Source organism: Cyrtonyx montezumae, unplaced genomic scaffold (assembly GCF_038088225.1).
Source record: "Cyrtonyx montezumae isolate F1298 unplaced genomic scaffold, pur_monq_1.0 scaffold_16, whole genome shotgun sequence".
Taxonomy (NCBI): Eukaryota; Metazoa; Chordata; class Aves; order Galliformes; family Odontophoridae; genus Cyrtonyx; species Cyrtonyx montezumae.
In genome coordinates, this window is record NW_027071892.1 from 4,555,505 (window position 1) to 4,580,651 (window position 25,147).

At 39.6% G+C, this 25,147-nt stretch overlaps 2 protein-coding genes across 3 annotated transcripts in view; one reads left to right on the forward strand and one right to left on the reverse strand.

Moving 5' to 3' along the window:
• KATNIP (katanin interacting protein) overlaps window positions 1-8,833 on the reverse strand; it is a 54,508-nt gene extending 45,675 nt beyond the window's left edge. The window contains exons 1-5 of the mRNA XM_065732342.1: window positions 8,762-8,833; window positions 7,932-8,101; window positions 3,953-4,035; window positions 3,325-3,459; window positions 328-589 (exon numbers count right to left, since the gene is read on the reverse strand). Of these exons, the coding sequence (XP_065588414.1) occupies window positions 328-589; window positions 3,325-3,459; window positions 3,953-4,035; window positions 7,932-8,101; window positions 8,762-8,823 (712 nt within the window). The 5' untranslated portion in view covers window positions 8,824-8,833. The remainder of the gene's footprint in view (window positions 1-327; window positions 590-3,324; window positions 3,460-3,952; window positions 4,036-7,931; window positions 8,102-8,761) is intronic.
• A 1,121-nt stretch (window positions 8,834-9,954) lies between these two features.
• Window positions 9,955-25,147, forward strand: part of GTF3C1 (general transcription factor IIIC subunit 1) — a 40,141-nt gene continuing 24,948 nt past the window's right edge. The window contains exons 1-12 of one of the 2 annotated variants that reach the window (XM_065732388.1): window positions 9,955-10,175; window positions 10,254-10,463; window positions 10,806-10,982; window positions 12,612-12,755; window positions 13,130-13,226; window positions 13,858-13,981; window positions 17,839-17,994; window positions 19,449-19,564; window positions 20,935-21,259; window positions 23,271-23,479; window positions 24,215-24,354; window positions 24,812-24,965. In XM_065732388.1, the coding sequence (XP_065588460.1) occupies window positions 9,955-10,175; window positions 10,254-10,463; window positions 10,806-10,982; window positions 12,612-12,755; window positions 13,130-13,226; window positions 13,858-13,981; window positions 17,839-17,994; window positions 19,449-19,564; window positions 20,935-21,259; window positions 23,271-23,479; window positions 24,215-24,354; window positions 24,812-24,965 (2,073 nt within the window). The remainder of the gene's footprint in view (window positions 10,176-10,253; window positions 10,464-10,805; window positions 10,983-12,611; window positions 12,756-13,129; window positions 13,227-13,857; window positions 13,982-17,838; window positions 17,995-19,448; window positions 19,565-20,934; window positions 21,260-23,270; window positions 23,480-24,214; window positions 24,355-24,811; window positions 24,966-25,147) is intronic. The other variant, XM_065732389.1, reaches the window with a different exon arrangement.

Sequence of the window (25,147 nt, forward strand, 5' to 3'; positions counted from 1 at the left end):
GCAGGTTGTTCCTTTTAACTTATTAATATATACCTCCAGAAGAATTATTTCAATCAGGGCATACAGTAAAAGGACTGCCCCAATCAGAAGCGTACCCAAAGACATAACATGAACTTGGTTTGTTCCTCACATTACCCAAGTAGGCAATGATTAGGATGCACAGTTATTAAAAAGAAGCAAGGACATTACCCTGGTATGACACCTTTCCAGCACACGATTACTGTCATCGGTATCACAAATTATAGCACAGATCTTTAGTGATTCTCTTAGAAGCAAAGCTCCCAAAGAAGTATTACAGTGCTTTAATAACGTATAACAGAGACTTACTACTTTGATCCTGCTTGTACTCCATTGCAGTAAGGGTAACAGAATCCAGGCTAGAACATCTTCCAGCATCGTGACATTCAGAAGCTTCTTCCTGCAATGATGTACTGCTCTGCAAATGAAGGCTTCCAAAGCTTGTAATTATTTCTTCAGTAGGAGATGGTTCTGAAAACACTTCCTCTTCAACAAAGTCACAATCCTCACTAGAAGAACCTTCTTCCTTCTTATCCTCTTCAACACTGAGTTGCAAGCTGCTTTTTGTATTCTGACAATTCAGACAAATGAATCTGTCAGGAAAACTCAAATATTTACTTTAAAATGAACCAGTGAGGCTGCCTTTTCCTCTAAGAGATCAGATGGAGCTAAAAATACTCAGATTCACATATCATGTCTTCACTTCCCTGGTGAGGACATTTAAAGCAAAAACATCCTACATCTCTCCTGTGTTCTTCTCCATTAGAGTCCTTGCAGGAAAATTCTATAGGCCAAGGAATTTAGGAGCAGGTTATAAACACAAGGTAAGTAATTGAGAGGGCAAGGGCATACATTTTCCCAGTTTTACTCTAAATAAAACTTCTGGCTTAATATTTGAAGACTAGCAGAAATCCAGATTTTTCAGATGTCTTCCTCAGATTGAGAAGCTAATGCAATGTTTCAGCAGCATGCCTCTGCCACTAAGGCTAATGGCATTCCTGGCTGCATCAGGCTAAATATCACCAGCAGGTCAAGAGAGGGGATCCTTCCCCTCTACTCACTGTTGGTGAAGCTACACCTGGAGTTCTGTGCCTACTTCTGGGCCTCCCAGTACAAGATAGTCCTGGACATACTCAAGAGAATCCAAGCATGGAGATGAAAGGACTAAGTATCTCACCCATGAAGAGAGGTTGAGAGTTGGGACCATTAAGAGAAGATAAGGTGCAAGGGTATTTTATCAGTATCTATAAATACCTAAGAGGAAGGTACAAAGAAGACAGCGCCAGGCAATAAAACAAAATGAAACATAGAAGGTTCATCTGTTAACATCAGAATACACCTCCTTATTGTGGAGGTGATGGAGCCCCAGCTATGGGGTCCCCTCCTTGGAGATCTTCCAGAGCTGCCTGATTTGCATTCCCTGCTGGGTCAGGGGTTGGAGCAGAGGGACCCTGAGATCCCATCCACCATCAACTGTTCTGTGATACTGCAACAGTAACTTCTTTGTAAGTAATTTAATATATGATAATACTCTTGTAGACATCTGTACTTGAAGAACAAAAAAAAAAAAAGGCAGAAAAGATTTATAGTCCAATGAACTAAGCTTCCAGTTTGCAAAGAAATTTAATTGGACCCACTGCAACAGGATTTTATGCAAAAATTCAACTATTCATTCACTACGGAAAAAACTGCCCAGCATCACTCTGCAAATGCCACGAAAAGCATAAAAGATGCTGGAGTGCCTTTCGTTCTTATGACTGTTAAAGGAGAAGATCTTGTCTAGCCTAAAAGCATTTATCCTGCCTTTGCTGACACCACTTTGAGAGAAGTGAGCAAACCGCATGAGTAAAACAAAAACTCAAAGCTATCTGAGATACAAATGAACAGTGACAGCATACATTTAGTTTGTAATCAGAGCTGCAAGCTACAGATTAGACTCGTTAGGAAAACCATGTTGATGGAAACATACTACAAAGAAAAGGCAAACTCAGGTTCAAGAAAGGGTCTATAAACAACCTGAAGCTTGATACTGAGCATGTCTTAATGACAGGCAAGATTAATATTTCTATTTGACAGGGAATTTTATGAGATTTCTTTCAAGTTTAAAACATCACAGCATCGGCATTGTAAGACAGTCATGAGAACAAACCTCAGCTTCAGGAAAACCAAACCACCCAACCTAGCTGGGATACAAAAAAAAGTGGGGTTTTGTCTCAAAATTAAATGTAAAAGCTTATTACTTACACATAAATGATTATAAAAGTCCATCACTGTAAGCAAGTTACCACTTTGCAGAGCGGACAATAAAATCATAAGCTCAAAAGCAATACAGGAAACATGGAAATGCAGAATAACAAAGGTAGTCTGCTTTTCTATCATTCCACTGGAACACAAAGACATGGAATGTATATATACTCTCCACTAACGCATTAAGACTAGATGTACAAGTCTAACTTAAAGATACAGATTGAAAAACACTGAGAAAAGCCTTTTATCTACTGAGAAACTCATAAGCTTTCACAGTGTGAACTGCTCTACTCGAATCTTCTGTTACCAGAGCTTTAAGTCACAGTTCATAATGTTAACTCTCACTGCTTAAACACTATATTACCTCCCATTCCAAATATAGCCAGTCTAGCAATTTCTGTACTGAAAACAGCTGCTCGTCTTTCCATAACAGCATGTGCTGGACAAGAGCACGAGGAGAAGAAAAGCAAAGGGGCAGTGAAAGGAGAAGTGGGCCACACGTGGAGAGAAGAGAGGCCTACACGTGGTAGAACAAAAATCAGTAGCCAAATAGAAGGCTGAACTGACAAACAAGGTAGTAAACACAGTAACAAACCTTGATGGAAAAAACGAATATTGATTATTCCAGAACTTTACTCTGACTTATGCAAGGTAAAGTCATGACGTGCAACAGTTTCACCTTGACTATTCAAAAACTAAGTTACAAAAAAGAAACAACAGATCATTTAAGCTTTCTCTACTCTGACAATCAAGAGTGAAGCCCATGCAAACACCGAGTAAAACTGTAAGACTTGACTGCATCAACATGCTTTGGTTTTGTTCAACAGAAACAATAATCTGCCTCTACAAATCAGATCTTAGCATGTTAATGTTGTCGACAGAGGAGATTTTCAAAGCAGTTTTACTTTCTTTTTCATTTTCTCCTTCATGTCATATCTCCAACATAGAAAAAAACGTAATGAAGTGTTATAAAAATGCTCCAATCAATACTGATACTTGGCTCCACTCACATTTTAATTGACATAAGCATGAACAATAGAGAGCAACTGCTAATCGTACCTGGGAGTAACGGAGAGGATCATCATTATTTCCCTCCATGCTCAAGCTTTCATAAGGTTCAAAATCTTCAGAGTATTCAAGAGGAGGTTTAATGCAGAGTTTGGTCCCCCTTTCTGTTTTAATCTCCACAGCTTTCTGTTAAAAGAAACACGCAAAGTAATATTTCTCTATCAGCAGTACAATAATCATCTTTACATCAGTACAACAATATCATTACATAATATCTAGATCAAGTACTCTTTTCCCCAGCTGTTCCGTAGGATGTTTCTGTCTTCTCACAGCTCACCTTCAGGCCCTTGTTGTGCCCCAGGCAAACTCCACGTCTGCTGAAGTCCGTGGAGGTCATACCTAGCACACATCATATGTTCAACACCAAACAGTGAAAAAAAATGATAGGAAGGACAAAGCAATCAACAAAGCAGCTACAGTGAAATCCCTTACAGCCCAGGAATATAAAGAAGAGTTTCCAGAAGAGCCTCAAGGACAAGGCTCTAAAGTTTGCTCTGGACACTGGTACACTTGGGTGCCTCTCTGAAATACCTCTAGACTAATGGAGAACAAACAAGAAGTTGCAAGTTTGTGTCACGAGAAATAGTTCAGAGATGCATTGCTTCAAACTGTCTCTTACCTGAAGCCATCCTTTGCGTTGCGTTTTGCTTGGTGTGGTCTGTGTACTGCACATGTGCAAGTCACTTGATTTTATCTGGGATGCTGTTCCAAAATAGAGGCAAGAATATGAAGACAGAGAAGAGAAATACAACATTTAAGTCCCACATTCACTGAAAAGAAAGTATAGAAGTAAGCTCTAGCATAGATATGCATATCCTTTTGACTCCTATCTGGGTAGATAACATGGTGTCTTGAGAAGCAGAAGGCAAACTTAGAAAGACAAGGTCCTGGTGAACCAATAGATGCTATACTGAGTTTAAGGAATTTTGAGTATTTACTCTCAAACTAAGGAAACATACTGCCACTGACAGATTAAGTAGAACATACCGCACATTTAACACATTGTGCAGAGAAGCATTCTTCATGTACGTGTCAGACATAGGGAAAATAATTTTCTGAAGGCAACAAAGAGTGTCATAACTTCAGAGAAAATTCTGTGCGTGGTCAAAAAGAATAAGAGGTCCTTACACTGGAAACAATCCCAATGAAGCAATGGATTTTTCAGAAGATGCTTTGTCTAAGACACAGAGACCTGCATCTTGCAGGTCACATCAACATCCTCAACAGAGCAAGGACATAATCAACACCCTCAATACCATCCTAAATAAAGGCATCTCATTTCCTATGTCCAAGACAGATTTACAGCTTCCATTTCTTTTCAGTGAAGAAAAATAGCTGATGCAAAACCTTTCTTCTTTAAGCCATAATTTAATGGTCATCTTAAGCCAGCAGGAACTTGTACAACCAATAAAAGAAGCAGTCTTCCTACCAAGGTCATAGAACCAAAGAAAGATTTACGTCAGAAGGGACCTCTGGAGGTCACTTAGTCCAACCCTCAATTCAAAGCAGGCCTTACTTCAAAATTACATCAGCTGGCTCATTCCAGTCCTCAATGGCACATTTTCTTTGAGATGCTGGACAACCCCTACATCCATCTATGAACTGTTCAAAAAACTTGCTAACAGCAAATTTTAACTGAGGAAAAATACAGACATAATTACTTTTAATTGCAGTCTTTTGTGCTTTCTGGTCCCACACAGAGAAAATCCCACACACTTGAGAAAGCAGCCAGTGGATAGGGCCATTCTCAGGGCAACAGTGCAGGCATCCATCAACTTAGGGCAATCATAAAACTAGAGTGAAAGAATGCACTTCTTCTACTGCCTCAGTACAAAGTACCTTTGTCATTCCCAGAGGCATGAAATAGGAAAAACAACATTGGGAAAGGCAATGGACCATTCTAGGGAGGAAACAAGACACCTGATACTTTGGCAAAATATCCGTTTCAACTACAGCTCCCCTTACTCCATTGGGCTACTCCTAAGTAACTCCAAGAATACCTTGCAGCCATCAGCATTGGTGATGATTGCTATGGGGCTCCTCAGGCATCAAGAGTGACTGGTCCTGGACGTACCATACTAAGAGCATGGTCTGATTCAGTCACTGCTTTGGGACAAAACTGGAAACATTTAACTTTCAGTTCCTAAGCAATTCATCTTTTCTCAGCAACTGCCCAGGAGGTCAATCATGTATGATACAAGTGTATGTAAGAAAAGGGGCGTGGTAAGACTCACACCATGTCAGAATTAGGTAATTTTAATATTTGGTGATGAATTCCTGTGACTACATTTCTTTCAGTCATTAAAAAACAGTAGTTCAAATCCCAAGCTGATCCCAAGATGATGCAACTGAGCTACCTGCCTCTGTGGCAAACATTCATTCTGCACAAAAACATTCTCCCCAAGAGATGGATGGCACGTGAACACCATTACCTATTTCAGCACACAAAACAGGTCCAATGTTGTCACTCTCTAACAGGAATATGTTTGGAAATAAAAGCCAACTGTGTGTTCTAGTAGCCAAGAACTGAATAACATGTCATTAAAACATTAGGAAAAGATCCCAGACTGCCTTTAAGCCACTTCATTTTTACTATACTGACATTCACAGGAAGCAAATACTTGGATGTGAAAGTATAACTGGGATATACGTCCAAATAAATGACAGTGTGTGAAGACCACCTTTGCTATCGTACACATTGCAAGTCCATTACCTATTTCAATTCACCTACTAAGCCTAAGCTTAAAAAGTGTCTCAGTAACTATTACCATTAATTATTTTGAAGGAACACAAAGATAAATAACAGTTTCAGGAAGCACAAAGCACCCATTCTGTACTATTAGGCATCACACATTCTTAATTTTAGAGAAGACTAATCGTTTAGATGGATGCTTTAGAAGTAATAAACGATGCAATAACTCTCACAGGAGATAGATAGGGTAGAAAATTCAGTGCTGTACCTCTGCCAAAAATCATTTTGGTGAATAAAATAATATTTAATCATTGAGAAGAAATGCTTAAAAATGAAACAGACTACAGAACTGCTAAGATACTACCCTCAAGCAAGGACTCTATGTAGATCACCACAGATACCTATTCTGAACTGTAGTGGTAAAACGAAATGGAAGAAGGAAAAATGACAGAATGATGATTTAGTTGGTGTCTTTCACAGGCACTACACACATATAAGGTAAGAACACCTGATGACTATTAAATAGCAAAACACAGTCATTTTAGAGAGATAAAGCCACTGTATCTAAGTTGGCAGAGTTGAGGAAGGGAACAGAGGGTGCTGTGATGCCTTTAAAAAAAATAAAAACCACAGTACCTCAGGTCTTAATCACTAGATCAGTATTCTACCTGAACTGAATTGAGGGGCAACAAGCCAACACCAAAAAAAAGCTTTAGTTTAGCTTAGAAAAGAGATACATTCCTCCTGACAGAGTTCTGTTACAATTGCTAGTACAATGTTTGGACCAAAAAGTCCAAGATATATATACTTTTGCTAAACACATATGTTGGCTTTCTAAAAGCATATCTTCCCTATTTTGAAGGAAAAAAGCAGTTTCCTTCTCCTGTATTCAGGAACATGGAATATTTGCACTGTTACACACAACTGAGGGAGGACACAGGTGAACAGCTCATTCCCCATCTCCATGCAGTATGACTTGCAGAAAATCATGTAACAGACAGCTAAGTCTGAACCCATTTAAGCCTGAAAACAAATAGCACCCAGTGTAAAAGGAAAAGCAGAAAAACAAACAAACAAGAGATTGGAACATGGTTACTGAATGTAAAGTTAACTTCCAGAATTGCTGAACTTAGTAAGCTTTCAATTGTAAATTATCACATTATTTTTAAGTCTGCCTTCATTGTTAAGCAAAAATAAAGCTTAATCAGACATTATCTACATAGCAACAAATCAGAAAGACATACTCCATAAGACAGGTTATATTAATGTGAGGATAAACTGCTTTACATTGGGATTTACTGAAATCATTTCTTTTCATTAAACTAAATGGATTAGAAGTCCAGTAAGCTCACTCTATAATTTTATACATGCAGAATTCTGCCTTCTGCTACATTGCTCTTTGACAGAAAGACTTTAACTAGAACTAAAATACACGTTTCAAGTAAAGCCAGCTAATCACTTGTAGAAGATGACAAATTTTCCTTACTTCAAGTATATTTAAATAAAGATTACCTGACTTTTTAAGAAGACTATGATAGTTTAAACAAAATTTAAGTCTGTAATTTGATTATAGTCTATTTAATCATGTCAATTGTCTGAAGGACAGTAGACAACATGGGAATTCATCAGCTCTTAAATTCTGAGAGAAGTGCTACATATCAAAAGCTTTACAATGGCAATTTCTAATTTTCTAGTTAAAAGCAGAAAGTTGAAGAAATCAAGCACTGGAATTGGACAGGAATCAACTGGACAATTGATAGGATGTTGCAGAGACTGTTTTGTAACACACAACCAGCTTAATAAGTATTCTGCCACGCAGCCTGAGATGTAATTTCAATGATCAAATTACAGCTCTGATGAGAAAATATTTTAACTATTTCTAGACTGCTGTCTCTGTGTAACTCACCATTGGTCGTGAGGGTCTGTGTCTCATTTTTGAAGCAGCCAAATGAATGGATTTTTTTGCGGTAGTTTCTCAGCTCTGAATTAGCTCCATTTGTATACAGAGAAAACCCTTTCTCTAACTGCTCCAATTTGATTTGTGTAGGATCCTTTCTTTTCAAACATCTCAGTAGCCTAAAGTAGAAAGAATAATAACTCATCCATCTCCAGCATAAACACAGATGAAATTAGCAATAAAGACAGTATCACAGAGCTAAAAGAAAAATATTTCATAGCTCAAGTAACAATTCAGAATAACTTCCAGGATCTGTTTGTGTTCTATAGTGTCTGTATAAGTTCTGACACTCTGTGACTAAAACTCAATCGTTTCCCTTCTAAAACTTTCACTATATTATTTATCATTTTACACATTTTTTCTCCCATCTGGTATTCCATATGTTTAAACTTCCTCCTTGAGAATTTTTGAGTTTTGGTTAGAAATTCAGAAGTCTTCAAATAGTTGAGCTCCTCTCAAAACATCAACAACAGAAAAAACCTAGGGCAGGAGTTTGAATCACAAGTTCTAGCTCTCACCTGCTTATGTACTGTTTGCAGCTCCATCCCAGTGCAAAACTGCCACCCCTGATACCACAACACAATATACTGACACCTGAACCAAGGCCCCTTCTGAGGTCTCAAGGTTACTTCAACTATTTCAAACAAGTCACACCAGGTCAGGTAATGCAACACAGCAATCCAAATTTCACATCACAGCCAAGTTTTTAAACTAATATTCACAACTGCTCATACTTGATACTACATAACATACTCCGTGGGAGTGGGAACAGTGCTTACCGGTTTCTCTGCTGAAGTGCTATTAAATATTCATCATGTTTTTCATCAAAGTTAGTCACCATGTCCTTAATACAAAGCTGAAATAAATATAGAATTGTCACAGTGAAGTATATAAACTATAGAATATTATTAGCTCAGCACCCTCCGTAGCCAAAGAAGCCCCTCTTTCAACAGAATATAAAGCAAATTGTGTAACAAGTTTCCTGATAACAGAGGATACGTTGGTTGCTTTTCTCAAAAATACCAGAACTGGGAGGCAGATGCTACAGTGAGTTTTTAATCCAGAAACTGACATTCAGCTGAAAGAGCCACGCCATTCATCCTGCTCACAGAGAAGCAAGTTTCCTTCTGATAGGTTCTCAGTAACACGAGGTAAAGTGCCCACAAGTAGGCCAAAAGCCATATGCAAAAAGAAGAGCTGAACTCACCCAGCTGGAGAAGAGCTCTCTGGTTACACAATACTCCTTCGCAGAAAGCAACCGGGGTCCAAGAGAAGCTCTCCTTTCAGTGGCTGAGCCTTATACGAGCCCAGGTGGGTCCAGCAGTTTTGGTCACAGGTGCAAACCATCTGCCTGTGCTCCCTGGGCCAGCCACACCCCTTCACCAGGTGCTCAATCACCAGTTCAAGCTGGGACCTCACAGTTCTCCTACGCCATTCCTGCACAGGGTCAGTTAAATCTTTTTCACTTTAGAACCCGTGTACATTTAAAAATGAATAAATTTAAGATTTTACCTTGCTTGCCTTTCAGGAAACGAAAACTTTTGCTACTGAGAATTCCAGAGTTGCTGCTACAAGCTGTGGCAGAGCACACTCATATACTCAGAAGTTTAAACGTGGAGCTAAGACGTTTGCTTCTTTTTAATGTATGTGTATTATATATATATATATATATATATATATATATATATGAAGCTTCATAATTTGTCCCTTACCAACAGCACCGTACCTCCGCCACAAAACCGCTCCCGCACCCTCAGCGAGACAGCACAACGTCGGAGCTACGCGGCGGAACAGAGCCCGTGCCCAGCCGCCCACGGGCTCAGTTCGGGCCCCGCAAAACCAGGGGGCAGAGCCCCCGGACCCGCGCCGCGCCGCCGCCGTCCTGTTTCCGCGTTGCCTTGGTTACCGTCGCAGCGAGTGACCTCATTTCCGGTGCGCCGCCGCCCGATGCCGGAAGTGAACGGCGCGGAGCATGGAGGCGTTGTGGGCGCTGCTGGACGAGGTGGCCCTGGAGGGTCTGGATGGTATCACCTTGGGAGCGCTGTGGCAGCGCCTGGCCGCCCGCACGCCGCCCTTCCCGCTGCCGCTGGAGCCCGCCACGAGACAGCTGCTGTGGGCCGCGCTCAGCTCCCAACCCGACCTCCGCTTCTACCTGCTGCCGCGGGCGCGGCCGCCGCTTCGCCTGCTCGACCGGTGAGGGGACCCTGCCCCGCCCCGCTTTCCGCAGCCCCCCAGAGCTGCCCGGTGACGTGGTGGCTGCTCTCGTTGTAGGTATGAAGAGATCGACCTCGAGACGGGGATAGTGGAAACCAAGAGGGATCCCCTGCCGTTGGATGACATCTATCCCGTCCACATGATTTTGGATGATAAAGATGGCCTGCAGGGTTCCTGCCAGTACTTTAAAGAGAGAGTGGACATCACCGATGAGATAAGGAGGAAGGACTTGCAGCCTTGTTGCACCTATGCAGAAGCTGTTGAAAAGTGAGTGAAATCTTGACACTTGGCATTCAAGGATATTAAACTTAATTTTTAAACTTTAGTCCTTTAACTCCATTTTTGAAACATTCTATGAAGAACGTGTTCTTAGGGGGAATGTGACTGATCTCTCTGTTTTTATGGATCTAAGTTCTGTATGAATATGAGGAAGAATGTTGTTACTGTGAGGGTGGCAGAGCACTAGAACAAGCTGCCCAGGAAGGTGGGGGAGTCTCTTTCTCTTTTTCCTGTGTGACCTACTGTAGGAAGCCTGCTTTAGCAGGTCCTTTCCAACCTCTATGATTTGGTGATAATGTAATAATCTTTTAATTCTTTCCCTTCTGCTAGATGGGGAGATAAGCTGGTCATCGTGGCTTCCCAGGACCAACGCTACAGAGCCCTGATAGGCTGGGAGGGGGATCCTGACTTAAAGCTTCCTGACTTCTCCTACTGTATCTTGGAGCGCCTAGGACGTGCCAGGTGGCAAGGAGAGCTTCAGAGAGACCTCCACAGTGGAGCTTTCAAGTAATTTTATATTTTTCTATATCAATTAAATGGAAATGAGTGAATTTCTACTGGCTGCTTAGAAAAAATCTGTATCCCTGTGTATTGATTAAGCCCATATCTATACTGGTAGCACCTCATCCTTACTAACAGGAGTGTTTGGTTCTTGGAACCTCTTTTGCAATCTTGATACCTTCGCTACAAGAAAGATGTTGGGGCTCTGAGGTGTGTCCAAAGAAGAGTAACAGAGCTGTGAGGTGTCTGGAGCATAAATCTTGTAGAGAGCAGCTAAGGGAATAGGGATTGTTCTGACTGGAGAAGAGGAAGCACAAGGAAGACCTTATCACTCTCTACTTCCCTGACAGGAAGATTTAGTGAGGTGGAAGTAAGCCTGTTCTCCCAGGTAACTGTGACAGGATGAGAGATGATGTCTTAAATTGTGCCAGGTGAGGTTCAGGTTGGATATTAAGAAAAATTTCTTCTCAGAAGGAGTGGTGGGGCATTGGCACAGGCCACACAAGCAGGTGGTGGCACTGAGGGACATGGTTAGTGAGCATGGCAGGGTGGTTGGGGTTGGACTTAGTCATTTTAGTGATCTTTTCCAACCAGAATGATTCTTCGATTCTAGGTACTGATCTCTTCCTTGAGTTTGTTATCCTTCCTGATACTTTCTCATGAAATCAGAGATTCTCTGATCAATAGACAGAATTTGAAGGATTCCAGTTCTCAGAGCACTGAAGACAACATAAAGAACAGGAAAAATTAAGCTAGTACTAAAGCCTGATGTTTCTGCAGCAGGAAAGTTTTAAGAAAAAACACCAAGATCATCAGGCAGTGACCCAGCTTTTTTGCTTTGGTGAAAAGATGATAGAATAGCTAGATGATATTATAAGTTCTCTGTAGGGAATATCAGAAATTCATTCCTTTCTGTGAGTTGAGTATCTACAAACAGGGGTCAAGTCATTGCTGAGCGTTCCATATGACACCAGGAATACATTGTTTTTCATGTATTGCAAAAAAATGAGCTTTGGAATATATGTAGCTCAGAGGAAGGTTACAAAAGTCATCTCCATGTAGTATTTTGCAAGGTACTACATTCTACTTGTGTTTTATTTGTAATTTTACAAATACTGTACATACAGGGGTCTTGCTTTGGCACAAATCTAGGTCATGATGCATTAATCTGTATACCTAGAATTCTCTTCTAGCTCCTCATTACGAGCTATTCTAAATAGCTTGGGTTTAGGTGGCTTGTTGATTGTGACACAGAATTTACAACAACATGTTCAGTTCTCTTTCCTGGGGCAAAGCATATCGTTCTCCTTTAATTCTCATTCATCAATCTGAAACAAAAAAGAAAAAAAGAGCCTGAATCCCCAAATGGTCTCCTATTATGTGGCCACTCATTTTTCCTGGTCACTGAACAAAAAGCTTTTAGAGCGGAAGTGATACAGATGCTTTGTTCAGTCCATCAATTTCACAGGTTAAGTTTTGGTACTTCTTAATTCTGTGATTGTCAGACTTAAAATTAGCACTACGGACATAACTAAGACCATGGGTAATCTAGTGAAGGGCACTGGCATACTGGATAATTATAATTCATTTGTAAAAGTTCCTTTGCTCCTAGATAACTTGCATTCTTTTCTTTAGAGTGGATGCTGGAAAAATTCATTATCACCGAAGAGTGTTGGACAAAAATGGTCTCATAACAATGCAGTCTCATGTGATAAAACTACCAAGTGGAGCACAGCAACACTCGATTCTTCTGCTTCTGACTCGCTTTCATGTTGATAGGTATGTGCTGCTGAGATGTTTAAAACATGTCCTGGGTAGACTGTCACCTTTTACTATAATGAATGTTTGTGCTGTGGTCACCAAACCACTGCAGTTTCCCAGTAATAAAGAAAATGAGAACACTTATTAACTGCTCTTCAAGATGCTGGACTTTGCTTTGAACTGCAAAAAACAGTATTCTTAATGCCTCTTGATTGCCCACTGTCTCTTTCTTCTTACTGCAGCTCTAACCCATCTGTTAATTTCAAATGTTCTCAAAAACTACAGGACACATCAGTGTACCTTTTCTCATCACTAATTATAACATTCTAAAATGTTAGTTCTTATAGTGTTATTTGTAATATGTGATGTGTCGATTCTCTTTTCTCGGTTAGGAGGAGTAAATATGATATTCTGATGGAGAAGCTCTCCAGTATCCTAAGTGCTCGTTCAAACCAGATGGAAACATTAGGAAACTTGAGGGAAGAGTTGGTGAGATTTCATTATTCTGTATGAGAGAGAATTAGAAAAATATAGTTGATTCTTATCAAAGGCAGTCTGCTTTTAAAGCTTCATAATATTTGGGGTAAGATATCAAAAGTAGGATCTTAAAGATAATTTAATTAAAATAAAATCTCTTCACTGCTGTATTGCTCTGGGTCAAGATACTGTCACTGCTTGCTGTGAGGAAAAATTTCTATTCAGTCCACAGCATCAGAAAAGTTTTGTTAAAGTAAAAAACTTTGCACAATTCTATGCATTGATTGTATACAGTTCTTTATAGTTGGTTTCTTCTGCTTGAGCATAGGGAAAGAGGGACTGAACAGACTGCAGAATCCTTTCAAGCTCTGCCTGGCATACATGCTAATAGACTTTTAAGACCTTTTCTTGCTAGCCTAACACAAAGCACTGTTTCAAAACAGGCAATATGTTGAATGTCTTTGATACCAATCACCAACATGATGGAGGCTTTTGATAGTAAAGGCTATAAAGTTAGAGAACTCCTTGGCCCTGTGATGTGCTTTTTTTTTTTTCATTGTGAAGATCAACAGGTATTTCTGTGAACTTTCTGAAATTCAGAGTTTTGTCCTGTACTGCTTGATGTCATTTCTCTTTGCATTAGGGTCTCTGTGAGAGAACTTTCAAACGTCTCTATCAATATATGATGAATGCTGGCCTAGCCAAAGTAATATCCATCCCACTGCAAGAAATACACCCCAATGGAGGGCCCTACAAGACAAAGAAAGGTAACTACCATATTTTGCTTTCTTGCTGTGTAATTATATTGATGCCAGTATCTATAGGGTTCTAACCTTTAAGTACATTTAAGTACTTAATTGCAAAGGAATATTTCAGATGAATGTGTTAATAAAGCACTCTACAACCCACTTTAATTAAATATTTGTTACAACCTTGTAAAAAATGGGTACATCTTGAATGAAGGCAGGTTTGTTTTATATGAGAGTAAGTAATTTCAGTGGATCACATCTCCTAGTAAGACTGTTCAAGCCAATAAGGAGTAAAGTTGCAGACAGCAGACTGCTTACCTTCAAGATGGAAGTTGAACAAGTCAATAAAATTGACAAATATTTTAAAAGGATATATAAAACAAATAAGGACATTACTAAATACCAAACTGCAGACACAGGTCAACTCAGTTATGGCTTTTCCTGAAGTTACAGTTTGATGAAAGCCATCAGAATGCAGCTTCGTTGGAAAGTTTGATTTCAAACTATGAAAGTAAGCTTTGGAAGCATTACCTAGGAATTCTTTAAGTAAGCAAGCTATGTTATGACTGCTATTTAAAACAAAGCAAAGCCATTTAACTCAAGAGTGTAATGTATAAACTGCTTTGAATTCAGAGTTCATAGGTTTGAAAGAACTTGATAGTTTTCAAACATTTAACAGAAAGACAAAAAGAAGTGCTGCATGAGAAAGGGAACAAATGAGAGCAGATCCTCTCAGGAAAAGATGCAGATAAAGCTTGTTAACTGTAAGAAGCAATAGTACAATATGAAGAAAAGTATTACATAATATGAAGAAGTATGGTATCACCAATAGAATTAACATAATTGCTGAAGGAAATAAACAAATCTTCTTTAATCACAGAAAATCCTAAGAGGCAGATTTGCCAGGGTAAAAGAAAATAGTTCTAAAAGATTAACAGTTTTTTCTCCAGAGACACAATGAACTGTTTTGAGTGCAGGGGAATAGGATAGTTAGAATATGAAACTAAACAACACAAATGAAATGATCCTTGTGAATAGGAGGTGATCATAAAGGAAGAGGGAGAAAAAACAATTTAAAAAAATGTGAACACAGAGGACAAATGGGAGTGTCAGTTACATGGTGGTGGATTAAGGCTCTTGATAACATAAATTCCTGCAAATCTTCTAAGTCTAGGGAAAGGAATGCTCTGTGTAGGGAAACTGAGTTATAAACAAAGAGAAGCAATAGCCAGAAGTAGATGCAGCATCCAGCAAAGGTCAGAGAGAAATCTCCCATACCGGGCTGAATAAATAAGAAAACATTTGAAGGAGTTCTGGTAGGGTCATTTTTGGTCTGAGAAGATCATTTGTCATGAAATACATAGGTCCGTCTTCATGGTGTAAGAATATCACAGATCTTCACCAGAATACCAGAATTCACTGAAGTTCTGGGTTTCAGAAACACAATGGAGATCCTCAAAGATGCTCAATAAAATACATGGAAAAATTGTCATCATAATTTGTCCAATTAGTTAATGTATTTCTGGCTTAAACAAGCATCTCAGCACAGGTGGTTTGTATGACATGATACTTTTGGTTACACAGTTTAATATTAGCACTGTCAAAAAAATAGATTCTCTCTTACACTATCTTGGAGTGTATTATACCATGTTGTGTTTGTGTATATGCTCTCGTATTAAATTGTGTCAGAGGTGCTCTACTGAGCTCAATACATCTGCAAAGAAAACTTGGGAGACCTGAGTCACTCTAAAGAGAGTGACTTCATAACTGGTAATTAAACATCTAACGTCCAAAGTATTTACTTAAAAGGAAAGAAGATACATATCCATTTATAAATGTGGCAGCACGCAAAGCAGCTGACATTTTGTGTTGTCACAGATTGGCACAACAGCAGCTGCGTTTACTTCTTAACATTTCACCATTAAAAATGCCACCTGGTGAATCTTTAACTTGAACGATTATTCCATCTTATAGATATAAAAGCTGAAAATCCTCCAAAAATGCCTTCAAAAACACTAGGTATTAAACTCGGATTAATTAATAATACCTGATCTTCGTAAGAGTTCAAGATATTTTAATCTCTGGAGTTATACAGGAAAGCAGATAGAAATGAAGCCACAGCATCTGCTGTGGGAAGCACATTATGGAGCAGCAGGAGCTAAAGTAAAAGAAAAAAAAATTGGGAGTTTTTTTAAAGTTGTTTTTGTTTTCAAATACTGCTTCATGTGGAAATTAATGGACTGTAGAAACAGAGGATGAGATAACAGTGCCTATGGCCCAACCAAAATGTCAGAGCTTTATTTCTGTCCTAAGCAGTTTCTGGCAGGGAAAGAATTCAGATGAGGAAAAATAACAGGATCAATGGGATCATCTGGCCTGGAGTTCTGTCACATGTTTAAGTTACTGTGGATTAACTTGATGTCAGCTAGGCTTCAGTAAGTCGTCATATATAAACATAAGATAAAATTCATTAACTGTAACCTCAACAATTTCAGCTACAGCTTTTCACCTTACATTTATAACAGCAGGACTCTGCCAGAGGAGTCAAGATGGTTGTAGGTAATTCCCACCCACTGCTGCAGGATGAACTGGCTACTTCTGCCATAGTTGCTGAAGCACTGCACCTAATAAGCTGGCATTGTACAGTGACATAATTCTAGTTTACCTTAGACACTATAAACAGCAACAGGACCAATGCAATGAGAAGATGCTACAAAAAAAAAGAAGAAAAATTGAATGCTCATCTGGTCTGCAAGGATTGAGGTTTGCAGGGAAAACTCCACAAAGGAGGAATCTCTAACAAGAGATCTTTTCTCAGTGGCAGTCAGCCCTTAAATGAGGTCTTCACCTGTGCTCCCAGTGCTGACCAGGTCTTTTCTCCAGGTGCTTCAGTGGTTCAGGCTGTGACTCAGCAGTTGCCATACAAACACTGTTCTCTTGAATGCTTCAGCAGCAGCTAAATGACTCTGGTGATAGTGGATCATCTTTGTATCAGGGAACAGCACTGCTAACGCTGTGCTGAAGTCACGTTCCCACTCTTGTGATATCTCAGAAGGGTAAAGCAGATGGAGAGTTACCTGAACATGTTAAGGGTAAAGCAGATGAAGAGGGATACCTAAACATCTTAATTGAATCATGTATGAGCAACTTCTGGCTCATGGCTAGTAGTGTGTCCTGTCCTTGAGTACCACAGCCTTAGATTTTGTGTCTCTGTTTTCACTGTGTGTACCTGCAGTACACCATGAGTGTTTATTCTTCTCATAGTGATGTTGGAACTGTACAAAATAGCTGTACATTTCAGTTATGCTCTAAGATCCTACTGAGGAGGTAGGACTGTTCTATTTGGTCCTTTTCTTTAGCGTGCTTGGTAAATTCTTCCTTCTATAATGCATGCATGCATATTTGTCATTATGTAGTTTGCATCTATAGAAGGTATAAGGTGCTTTGAATCTCTTGGGAAGGAGGAAAGGAGAGGACTTCCAGTGAGGGATCTCACAGTCAGATTTGTGTTCTGAAGATGTTATTCTGTGGCTCAGCACATCCAGAAACACATTTCACTTGTTTTTACTGTTCTATCTTTTCCCATTATTGAAGTGTTTTCCATTGCACCCACAAGTCACTGCACCAGGGAGTCCTAATGTTAACATAGCTATGAATTATGGAGCACATCAGGAATGCTGCTAGTCAGTGTTTTGATGGATTCATATACAGGGAAAAGCTGCTGCAAACATTTCCTAGAAATAAGCAGTTGTCTTTGATCTTTTCTTCCCCATTACACTATGTTTTCATGCTGCCTGAGGAAATGACATGGCTCAAACATGTGCACGTGCAACCTGCATTTTGTTCAGAATTGTTACTTGTGTTCATGTTCACAGGTACTGTTGTCATGGTCCGCTGCCTTAAATTACTGAAAGAATTTCGGAAGAAAATGGAAGATTATCATGATGATGATGAAGAAGAGATCACAAAAGCTGTTCTGCCTGTGGATATTGTTTGTGAAAGGGATATGCTTACCCAGGCTTATGAGCTAAGTAGGTGATGTAGTAGAATATTTGTGTGTACAGAATGGTTTATCTGTTACTTTTACAGAGGCTAACAGAACTGTTTCCTTGATTTGCTTAATTTTGGAGTACAAAAGGCTTCTTCATATTTAGCTAAACTACAGTACTGTGTGCTAAGGGTCTTAGGGTATCACTGGTACAGTGTGCTGAAGATTTTTCCCATTGCCTTTATACTCCTTATAATTATAAAAGAAAGCCATAGTGGACTTAATTTTAATTTGAATGTCTATTTTTTATGGAAAAGAACATTATGTTCTGATCAGACAGGAGCTGCAGCTCCCTGTAGGTGGTGGGAAAGTCTCTTTTTGTATCTCAGTTGTCTACGTATCAGAGTACGTATCACATAACTTTCCTCCTACATTTTGTGTTGGCCACATGGTTTGTCAGTCTTTGAAGTAAAGCATGTCAGGATTGGTCAGAGCTGGGGTTTCCTTGTCACTGTCCTTTGTGACAGTCCCTACCTGCTGGAGGAAACAATCTTTAGCAGGGGGGTTGGACTCGATGGTCTCTAGCAGTCCCTTCCAACCCCTGCAACTCTATGAGACTGCCTGATATAAATTAGGAGCATTGAGTCTTGATTGTTAGCCTTCATCTCTGACAAGAACATAATGCTGAATATTTAATGAGTCCCTTGATCTTGAAATCTCAAGTTAATGATTAAGAAAACCTGAAAATGTTGAAGAACTTTTAGTTTGATGTATTTTCCTACTAGTTCTCCTTTTCTTGACTTGCTGTATTTTAAATACTTTGCAAGGATGTTTGCCTTTAAGGAGAATAGAATACGGTTTATGGTTGTTGTTTTGTACATGTGGTGTTTTTTTTTTTAAGTGAACCTTACGTGCTTTTCATAACTAAAACAGCTATTCAGAATTTGTTCCCCTGTAATTGTATTTCAGGAAGTCCTGTTGGTGTTTTTTCCTCCTTTATAACAGCAGTAATTACTGCCACCAGTTACCCAATTCCTGTAAGCATATCAGCTATTCAGTGCCACCAAGATAAAACAGCATGCTAGAAACAGAAGGGTGGTGTGGTAGGATGAGGAAAGGTGGTAAGGAAAACAATGTTCATACCCTTTTTCCTTTCATTACGGAGCATAATGGAGAAAGAAGTATCATCAGGAGCAAAATTATCTTGTTTTTAGTATGAAACTTCAGTTCTGAACCTCATTCTGCTGGGATGCTGCGCTGTATTTTATGACAGTATTTGACTGTATTTTGTGTATGCCTTTGAAAATTACATAGTTGCTAGCAGTGGCTGTACAGGTTTATGTTCTGATATATGTTTCAAAATCAGGTAGCTCTTAAGACAAATTTGACTTGGTTGTTGAGAACAAATATGAGCATATATACAGATGTATGTGTATGCAATTGGGCCAGAATATTTCTGTGAAATATTTTTGTTGTTTTTTCTTTTGTTTGAAACAGTTGAAAGTAGAGGAACTAAAGGTATTTCTCAGGCAGAACTTCGGTTGGCTATGAACGTGGGGAAGCTGGAGTCAAGGATGCTCTGTCGTCTTCTGGAGAGGTACAAAGTTGTCAAAGTAAGGTTAAAATAAAATAATTTCAATACTTATCGAAACTGAACATTTAATTGTGGTCACTGTGGTGATACATTACAATATATTACATCTCAAACAGATGTAATAGGAGCAGCTGGGATGTAAGAGCTGGCAGGGAAATAATTCTGATAAGATTGAGAAGATCACGAGTTCAGCTGAGGAAAAGATATATAACAGAAGTGTTCAGAAAGCTTTCAGTTGAAATTTGAACTTGAAAAACAGGAAAGAAATGTGTAGTGCATCCTGTTTGCTCCCTATACTGAGGGCACATCCTGATGATCTACACTAACGGATGGGACTGTACCAGATGCAGTACTCCAGAGTGATGCTGTTTCCAGCACCATGAGAGAGGTATACCCTGCAGAAAGAGGGTGAGCAGACAAATGGACCAAAACCACTAAAGCATGCTTACTATTACTGGTAACCTGGCATTTGGGTTGCTTTTTGGAGATGAACATTCTTGTCTCAATTCTAAATAGCCATTTTGGTTCATCTTTGACGATAAGATATCTTCTGTTTTGCAAGATTGGCTGCTCTCCTTGCCTTTACTGTAGGATTCTTTTAGAGATACTCTGTACATTTAAAATAATCTACTTATGTATTAAAACAGCATTAATTCTGAAGAAAAAAAGAATGGAAAAAAACATTCCTCTATCGAGATTGTGGTAATTAAACTCCTTATTTCCAAATATTTCAATATTTTCTCATTTCATCAGGCTTGTGACTTACAGATGAACAAATTCCTGCATGCAACCACCCACTCCTTTCCACAAAGACAGGATAATTGCCATCTTCCTTCAGCAGAAAATTGTTTGCTAGGATCTTAGCACTTACTGAAAATGTAGAATTAAAGACAAATGAGCAGTGTAAATCCTAAGAATGTGTGAGCACCTTTCTAAACAAACTGCAAATAAATCTTCCCTTATTGATGGCTCATTCAGGTTTCCAGATGCTTTAAAGCACCTTGTGTGGTAGAGCAGCAGCAGTTCTATCTAAAAATGATTCATTCTTAACTTCTACATTGCAGAAAGGCTTTCTGGAAAGAAAAAAAAAAAAGATTTCTGTGCTAACTACATGAAGTATATTCTTCCCAACAATTTTATACATCCCACGTGTTTTAGAGACTTCATTCTAATTCACAGATAATGGAAATGTATTTTTTGAACAGAGCATTTCTTTTGGTTTCTATATGCTCAGGTTAGTCAACAACAGAATTAAAAAAAAATAGGCCAATAATATGATATTTTTTATATGATGGGAGAACAGTTAGAAAAGTTCTCCATTGCTGATACTGGAGAAGAGACTGCAAGAATGGGAAAGGTAGTAAGGTAATGTTTCAACTCTTTCCATAGGGTTTTATGGAGGATGAAGGTCGGCAAAGGACTACAAAGTATATTTCATACATTTTTGCAGAGGAGAGTGATTTAAACCGTCAGTTTGAGAGAGAGAAGGCTAGGAGTGAGCAGTTAGCTACTGTCACTTTAGCTCTAGTGCCAGAAGATTCCCCACCCCTGGAAGATACATTCCCTGGAGAAGAGGACACTTTGGTCTCAGAGTCTGACAATGAGGAAGAAGGGAAATATGGCAAGAAGAGAGGAAAAGGTCAGAAAGCCAATTCAAGTTCTCAGTTGAAAATAAGTTCCCAAGATGCTTCTCATCAGTCAACACCAGATAAAGGTAGGTTGTGATTTTGAAATCTGCAAAGAACCCTGCATTTTTCTTAAGGATCCTTCTATTACAGAAGGAAAAACAACCATGCTATTAGCTTCCATTAAGGTTTGTGGCCATATATTTATTCTTATTTGAGTTTTTCTGTGCTTTTTTGTGAGCTTTGTTTCCCCTCTGTATGGGAACTGTTGAATCACGGCCTGAACCACTGATTGGTCACCTGGGGTGAGCACCGAGTCAGCCATGGGGGCACAGGTGAAGGTGATATACCTGTGTGAGTGGAAGGGGTGGAGCCTGGTTCCACCTCTCCCAAACCCCATTTAAGGGCTGACCGCCACCAGGGAAGGGTCTCTTCTTGGAGATCCCTCCCATGTGGAGTCCCCTGTGAGCCTTGTCATCCTGAAGGTGAGCCATCTTCTCTTTTATATCATTTGTATACTGTTTATATAGATCTAAAAATATACCATCCCCTATACTATCTCTTTGCAGAGTACCATCCTTGGGAGTTATTTACCTCACACCCTCAAACTGATAATGTTTTGTGATACCTGTTGATGTGGTGATCTCTGGAGATTCTCAGAGTTTAAGTGTCCTCTGGTGTCTGTGTGTCAGACATTTCTGGTTATCACCAATGACTGGGAAATCAAATCTCCTTATCCTTTTGATATTTCTCCCTGCAAATGAAACGAGCTCACAGCCCTCACTCCTTGGATACTCAGTTATTTTTCAGGTGGTGTAAGAGCTGAAATAATTCTGAAGAAGATCAGACAGTTTCCCAAACAATTGCAAGAAAGGATACATAACTGTGTAGCTAAGAACAAGCATACTGGAGAGACCATGCTTACTAGCAGTCAGGTTGGCTTAGGCTGCTCACAGAAACATCATCCATGGGTGAATTTTAGATTTGCCTTGGATGTTCTGTGATGAATTGACAGGGTACCTGTCAGGGACTCTGTTTTTCAGAGTACCTTACACTAGCACAACCTTTACCCATCAGAGGACTGTCTTGTTGTAGCTTTAGCTTTTGAAATCTCTGAAGACTTTAGAAGGGATTTAAACAGATCTTGTATTTCTTGAAATGCTTCATTTCCTCCTCAGAAATAATTGTTTCTCATTAAAATGTATCATTTCTTTCCATTGGATATGCAGCTGTCATAGGCCCAGGAAATAGAACAGGAGCTGGCAGACCAGCAAATTCACTTCTTTAGTCAAACATTAAAAAAAAAACCTCCTTCCCCTTTAGCAGGGTTTTGTTTGTTTTTCAGTTAGAAATATATGGAATAGAGTTCTAGAGTCTGCATCACTATGTGGACTAATGCATTTGACAGAAGCCTTCAAGTGAAATGACTTTACATGGGCTAATACTGACCTCTTTATCTGAGGTCTTATCTTGGGATGACTTGACCCACAACCTTCCTCACCTAAGTTTATTCTAAAAAGAAGATGTCTTCCTAACCTAATTGCTTCATCTTTTTCTTGAGTTATTTGAAACGTCATAATGAGAAACTGCCAGATCTTTGGGGTCATATTTTAAAGTGGATGTGGTGGTTTCTTTTAACTATTTGCATGTTCCTACCTCTTCTCTGGTGAATTTCATGGAAAGAGAGGAGAACAGATCTCCATATATTAAGTAAGTTGTCATGGGAGCAATACTAAATCTGCTTTGGGTCAGCAGAGTTCCCCTCAGGTTTCTGGCAGAGCTTGAGAATCTCTGTGGCTCTTTCTTCAGACAGTGCTTTCTGGGTAAGCTCATTTGGCCGCTTGTTGGTCTCTGCTGCTTGGAGATAATTATTTGAAGACCACACTTTTAGAGTTCACATTTAAAAACTTTGCTTTCAGACGCTGCGTGCAGTCATTCACAATGAAACCACTGCTTTCAGCAGAATATAATAGCATATGAAAAACGTAGCAGAATGTTTTAAAGTATAGTTACCTGTTCGAGTGGGAGAAGGCCTTCTATAGATAGCTGAACATTTAGAGAAAACCGAGAGCGTAACAAGATTGCTTGCTTTTAAACCAGGCTCAAAGCCAACAGCTGTGAAGTCCCTGAGGAAGAAGCTGCCTTCCCCTCCAATTCTAGAAGAACCTGATGAGCTCCCAGACAGCTTTTCAGGGGAGAATTCTACTTTGGAAACTGTAAAGCAGGAGTCCAGTCTTTCCACCTGTCCTGTCACTGATGAGGATGGAGATGTGGCTGTGGTTGAGGAGGTCAGACTTAAAGATCCTAAGGTAAGATCATAGGTCTTAGTGTTCTCCTTTTAGCGTGGCTGTTTGAGCAAGTCCTGCACATCTACAAGACTACCAGCTACTGAGGTTTTTTTAATTGTTAATTTATAGGATTTGTTATTATTTTTTCAACATCTCATTTCAAAGCATATTTGTATCTTCCCCGTGTTGCAGTTAATTACAAGAGAAAATTACTTCGACAGGAAGGGAGATATCCAAAATGCATTCTGAGTTAGTTCCCTGGAGTTCAAATTCCCCAGTTGTCTTAATGCGTCTTACTGCATCTGGTGGTGCATACAAGCAGTACATATTATCTGGTTTGTCTCCTCTAAAGGAAGAACACATGAGTTTCAGCATAAAAGTTGTGTAGCCTTGCTGTTGCAGGACTGAGCATAAAGACAAGAAACCTTTCTGAGAGACAGGATACACTGGCTTGGACTCAGCACTATGTCAGTGCATTTACCAGCTCTATAGGCCAAAACATTCAAATTAACTTGGCTCAGAATACCGAACGGGCAGACGCAGTGCATCTAACTACATGGAAGTCTTAGTTTCTGCTTTAGTTCCATAGCTGTGAAGGGGAGATAAAAGATAATCCCCAGCTGACTAGTTCTGTGTTTCCTTCTGAATAAATCCATCGAAACTCTGGCTGAGATGCTACTATATGATGAAGCAGCACAAGGCTAAAGACATTTAATGGCTTATGTAAAATATCCTTGTGTCCATACTGTGCACTAGAAGATGGGTACCCAAAAGAAGGAAAAGCGTTCCAGAGCTGCAGCAGTTGAGCGATCTCGTGAAACATACAGACTGCTGAAGCGCCGAAATCTCATCGTGGAAGCTGTCCGAAACCTCCGGCTGATTGAAAGCTTGTTCACGTGAGTCTGCTGGAAAGCACTGTGGTTGGGGCCTGATGCACTGTGCTTGCATAAGCAGTCCTGTGTGCCTTTTCTCATCCCCCGTAGCAGTCTGCACAGTAAGGACGCAGACATGGCGAGAGGGAAGGGGGCAGATCAGAACTAAACTGAATCCTAAAAATGAGTAAGCTGTTTAGAAGCAATAATAGTGCTTTGCAGATCATTGAACGAGCACAATTTTAAACGGTGTATGCCACATAAATAGATAAGGAATCTCTGCTGATATTGATTAGAGGTACTTAGAGATCAACATTTTTTCCACTGCCTGGGGTCACATAAGAATAGCATTGTTCATCTAAAAGGATAAGCTTGATAACAGAGAAAATACAGGTGACATCTAAGACTGAGTTCTAGCAAACCACCTAGACAGTCTGTAGTACTTCTGAGCTTAAAATGCCACGATTTTTGCATCTTGTAGGCTTCAGAAAATGGTCATGGATCAAGAGAAGCAAGAAGGCGTCTCCACTAAATGCTGCAAAAAATCCATCATCCGATTGGTACAGAAGCTTTCACAAGAAGGACTCCTCCGAATCTATCGCACGACGGTCATTCAGGATGGCATTAGTAAAAAGGTGACTGCTCAAATGCTGGTGACAGAAGCAGCTTTTCTCACAGCCTTTTAATTTACCAAAGTATTTTGGGCCTTTTTACTGAAATATGAGGAGAGCTTTATGTAGAAGTACCCACAAGTGAGCTGCCCAAAAGCTAAGTTTCCCAAACAAAGCTACTGTGAAAAACAGACGACTGCTTACTT